Genomic DNA, 5233 nt, shown 5'->3' on the forward strand with positions numbered 1-5233 from the left:
GATAACATTTTGCTGATCACTTTAACTAAATAAGAACATTAAGATTACTTATAAAATATTTTGGTTTAGTTCCAAGTACTAATATAACTGTAATTTTACTGCTGACCAGAGCCTACAATGTTGACTTAATGAGTAAAAACAAATATTCAGAATTACTTGTGGGTGACAAGAATTTTAATGATGAAGAAATTATCGAAGTTTGTTTTTAGTAAAGTGTAAAGTTTGTACGTGTAGCGTGAAATGATATAAGGTTTGTTGAAGTGTTATGTTATTGGGTCTTTTAAAGGTTTTTCTATAAAATCATTAGATAGACTGATTATGAATCAACATAAAGTCTTCGAGTTCTTGACCTGCCCCCATGAAATTATATCAGCTGATTAACAATTGTTTCAAATAAGTTTAAGTTATTTTTCCAGTACCTCATTATTTGACTCTTAAAGCTATATAATAATTACAGTCAGTGGTGTGGTTAACAATGAAAATTGTATATATATGTGGTTTGCATTCTTAAAACACATCACTAAAACAAAGAAATAAAGAAGGTTAAAGTTTCTAACGAATATTTTTAGTAATTCAAAATCTGTTTTAAGTGAATAAAACCATCTTTTCTACTGCATCATATATAAAGGATTAGGTAGAACAGACAAAGGATGCATTTGGTTGATCTCTAATTCAGTGGAACATCATTAGAAATCAAACTGGTGTATTTACGTGTTTTACACTATAATTCTGTGGGTTTCTTTTTTTATGAGTGTAAAACACATATATACACCAGTTCGATTTTCGATATCTTACTACTATAAAGGTTTGGTTTGGTCTGATATTTCATTGGTTGTAGTGTCTAGGGTCACTGATCAGGAGTGGAATTCTCTGAAACTAGTCTGGCCCACAGACACACCCCAAATAAAAGAATAGACCATTTCAAGCTTTTACTTGTTGTTAAATAAATGTTTAAACAACTTTATTTATCCATCATTAGAAATATTCGAAGTGCCTTCTATCGTTTGAAACACACATACGTGTTAGTGTGATAGTTTAAATACCAACAGCACTAACTGAAATAACCACTTATAAGTTTATGAATTATTCAGTAATTATCATAATAACAATAGTAAAGTTTAAATCTTACCATAATCTTTTGTTGGCAGTCCTAAGTTCTGCATTCGGGTGCGAACCATATTACAGATCTCCTCACGTTGAAGGTCAATGTTCCTAGCTCCTATGTCTTTATCACCTGCCAACTCTAATGTTACCTAAATGTTAAGAAACTAGTGTGTTTATATGTTTAAAAACATACGAAGTTTTCATACAGTATCTTAGATTTTCATAACTACGGATAGTAACGTGAAAAACACAATAATTATAAAGATTTTAAAACTATTCATTTATATACTCAATGTTTATATTAGAATCCTCCACCTAATATTTGGTTGGATCAGCTTTCTCCTCAGCAGTAGTCTGGACTTGAATAGCACAGATCCACCGGTCAATTTATTGAGAGGTGATAGCTGCAATTAGCTCACAGATGTCGAAAGAAATTTACGGCTGAATGTGACACTAAACTTCATCCTAAGCATGTTCAATCTGATTAAGATACGACGGTTGAGTTGGTCAAGAAAGAAGATTGAAGTCACTGTTATGTTCTTCGGACCAATCTTGGATATAGGAAAGTGGTGTGTTTTTGCAAATTTTCCAGAAAAACTTTGTGTATCACTCTAAAAATTTAATATTTTGGGTTGGACATGAATCAGAATTAACAAATATCCAAATTTCTGTAATGAAGAGGTCCACCATACTAAAAAAAAACATTTCCGGCATTTTGCATAGTGAGAACAACAGAAATAGGATCAAGTACCTCATGTGATTTTTTATCGCACTTCGCAAACATATTACATTATGTTTTTTCCCCTAAGTCAATCACTCGTAGTTGTAGTTGGTGGACAGTTATTTACAGAGGGGACATATCCCCCTTTCGATAAACTCTGTCGATATTTTTTAATGACAGATTTTTTTAACAGCTTGTTTTGGAAATTTATTTTTAGATAACGATGCTTCTATTGGAGAGGCAATCAGTTCTTTAAATATATTCCTGTTTTTACCCATTCCTTTTCACGCAAAGCATATTATGATTAACTCTCTGCGTTTATAAGGCTCAAGGAATAACCCTATGATATTTAATATCATTGGATAAGAAGGCTGTTAAACACATGTCTTAAATTACGTAATGATGACAAAAATTGTATAAATTGTGTGCAAGTAAGTTCAACAAATGTGTTTGTAATAAATAATAATAAAGTGGCCAATCAGGTTTAACAAGAGAGGATTAGAAAAGCTATGATTTTGCAGCATATAAAACGTGGTTTTAATTAGTTTTTACCCTTCTATAAAACATGCCCCCCCAGTGGCACAGCGGTATGCCTGTGGACTTACAACGCTAGAATCCGGGTTTCGATACCCGTGGTGGGCAGAGCACAGATAGCCCATTGTGCAGCTTTGTGCTTAATTACAAACAAACTATAAAACCTTTTTTCTAAATTCATTTTTCAAGGAGACATAAGAAATTAAGCCTAATATGTATAAAATTTAGGTGTATTAATGCTACTCCAAATTTGTTACGTTATATAGTTTTTCTTAAGATGGCATAGGATGGCTATAAAATTGCATATTTGTAGATAAATAACATCGCACTTTTAAAGTGGGGCGTGTGATTCATGTTCTAATCTTTATGTATTTAAACATACCGTTTGAAAACGCAGGTGGTTATGAAAAATTAAATTTATTAGTTCCATTGTTAAATGTGCTCTAAATATCTGTGAGGTTTTACACCAGAGCTATCTCATTACATTTTAAAACATTCTGATCAGTCCAACGGTGTTCTTCAATTCCACCATAGCCATCTTTTGGTTTAGGTGAAAATATGTTTCTAGTCGTAAGAAAGTACATATTTAATTAAGAGAGTCAGTAAGATCCTGCTAAACGACTGTTATTTAAAGTTCTAAATTGTAAATTACATAAATAGAAAACTGTTTATAAGTTATTATTTTATTTCAGATATTTAGAATCGCAAGTAGTAATTTAATAAACCTGTTATCTAGCATTCAAGCTGCAACAGTACTTAACAGAACCAGAAAAAAATTTACTGAGTAGTGGATAACAATTTACGCTACCACATAATAAAACTAGAGGGGCACTCAGTAGAGTGCATACCTCCACTACGTAGTGTTGATTATATTCGACTCTCAAAAATACGAAAATGTATCCGTATGTCCGTCGTTATCAACAGAAACAGACCATATTTGGCAAGGCAATGTGGAATAATATTCTACATATGTCCACCATGTTTCATAAAAATCCGATCATATTTGGCTGAGTTAAAGAGCAAAAATAGTGTGAAAAATCGGTATCCGTGGTAACAGATAGGGATATTTTTGGATTTTCTAACTTTGACCCTCCAAAAAAAACTAATCGCTTCTAAGTATTGTCATAAATCCATTCAGCCGTTTACGAGAAATCTTGCTGACAAACACACACAGGGGGTAAAACATAACCATAGGAATAGTCGTAAGCACAAAAGTTACAACTTACAGCCTACCAGAAGAAGAAACTGAAGAATTTAAAATCCAAGTAGAGGTAGCAGCTCAGAAAACCACCAAACGTAAATTCATCCCAATACCACCCTAGCATAAAAAACTATGACTAAGGCACTTAAAGTCAACACTATAACAATTTTACCAGTTGAGAAAGAGTATGACATCGAGTTTTAAACTCCAGTTGAAGATAGATGATAAAAAATTATCAAGTCTAATTCAACATCTAGCACAGATAAATATTCAGTCAACTGCTTAAGAAACATGAGAGAATTTTGGAACAGAAACAACACCAAACATCGAACTGTTCGCCCTAATATCACCAAAAAAAAAAAAAAAATAATGCTGTACCTGAAGTTCACAAACAAGACTCGTGGTTCTGTCCTATGGTAAGTGCAGAGATTCCCATAGCAACACTTTTAAATACATATTGTAGTTATATCGCCATTAAATGAGTAATACATCTTGCCATACTATGAACTTTGCAAAAATAATACGAACCGCTACAGTAAGTTTAGAAGATACCAACCAACCTACAACAGCTTGAAAATAATAGAACTCTAAAAGCAGCTACACAGCTGACAATATACACGAAAACAAAACTTTTTGATCAACACAACTTGTTTCTAGCCTGAAAAAATATACTATCAATGACAAGAAGGTTTAAAATGGATTCACCACTATCACCACCATTTGATAATCTGTTCATAGTTCATTTCAAAGTTACAGACCTAAAAGAAAAACCGCTCTATAACCCAGGATTTGCTTCAGATATGTTGAAAATACATCCGTAATATGAACACACATACACACAAGGACTCCAGAATTTATTAGCTATCTGAGAAGACAATATCCAGCTATACAATTCGCAAGAGACATAGAAAAACTGACAAGATTCCATTCTTAGGTCAGGAAAACACATAAATCGTACACCACAGACTTTGGGAAAGTTATAGATGAAGCCTTTATTTTTCCATAAAAGTAAATACCTCCACAGTTTAGAGACGGCTCCAAAAGTTGTCCAGTCTCCAAAATGAACAAAAGGTTGATATCAAAAGACGTTAAGACACAATAATACGATCATCTTCAACGATGACAAAGAAAAAAGTTACTAAAGAAACAGGAAGAACATATTAAAACATTTTCCTATGTCAAAGGTCTCTTTGAAAACATGCGAAGGGAATAAAAACTATCCAGAACCAGAAGAGTCTTTTAAAGCCGCTACATAATTCGATCGCAGTTAGTGCACGCTACACCACCTAACCATAAGGAGGGAAAAAAACACATCCCTTGTAAATGTGGACTTCAGTGGAATTGATTGTTTGTTTTTGAATTTCGCGCAAAACTAAACGAGAGCTATCTGCGCTAGCCGTCCCTAATTTAGCTGTGTAAGACTAGAGGGAAGGCAGCAAGTCATCACCGCTCACTGCCAACTCTTGGGCTACTTTTTTACCAACGAATAGTGGGATTGACCGTCACATTATAACGCCACCACGGCTGAAAGGGCGAGCTTGTTTGGTGTGACGGGGATTCAAACCCGCGATCCTGAGATTGCGAGTCGAGCGCCCCCTAACCACCTGGTTAAGTGATCTGTTATATCAGTAAAATCATAAATCACGAACTCTATATGTGTTCTGTTATATCAG

At 33.7% G+C, this 5233-nt stretch overlaps 1 protein-coding gene across 1 annotated transcript in view; it reads right to left on the reverse strand.

Moving 5' to 3' along the window:
• The window catches only part of LOC106465293 (potassium channel subfamily T member 2-like), a gene marked incomplete at its 5' end in the record, with an annotated part of 71587 nt that overhangs the window by 5504 nt on the left and 60850 nt on the right, over window positions 1-5233 (reverse strand). Inside the window, one exon of the mRNA XM_013925500.2 lies at window positions 1130-1253. Coding sequence (XP_013780954.1) covers window positions 1130-1253 — 124 coding nt within the window. The remainder of the gene's footprint in view (window positions 1-1129; window positions 1254-5233) is intronic.

This window comes from Limulus polyphemus, unplaced genomic scaffold, assembly GCF_000517525.1.
Source record: "Limulus polyphemus unplaced genomic scaffold, Limulus_polyphemus-2.1.2 Scaffold1897, whole genome shotgun sequence".
In the NCBI taxonomy this organism is placed as follows: Eukaryota; Metazoa; Arthropoda; class Merostomata; order Xiphosura; family Limulidae; genus Limulus; species Limulus polyphemus.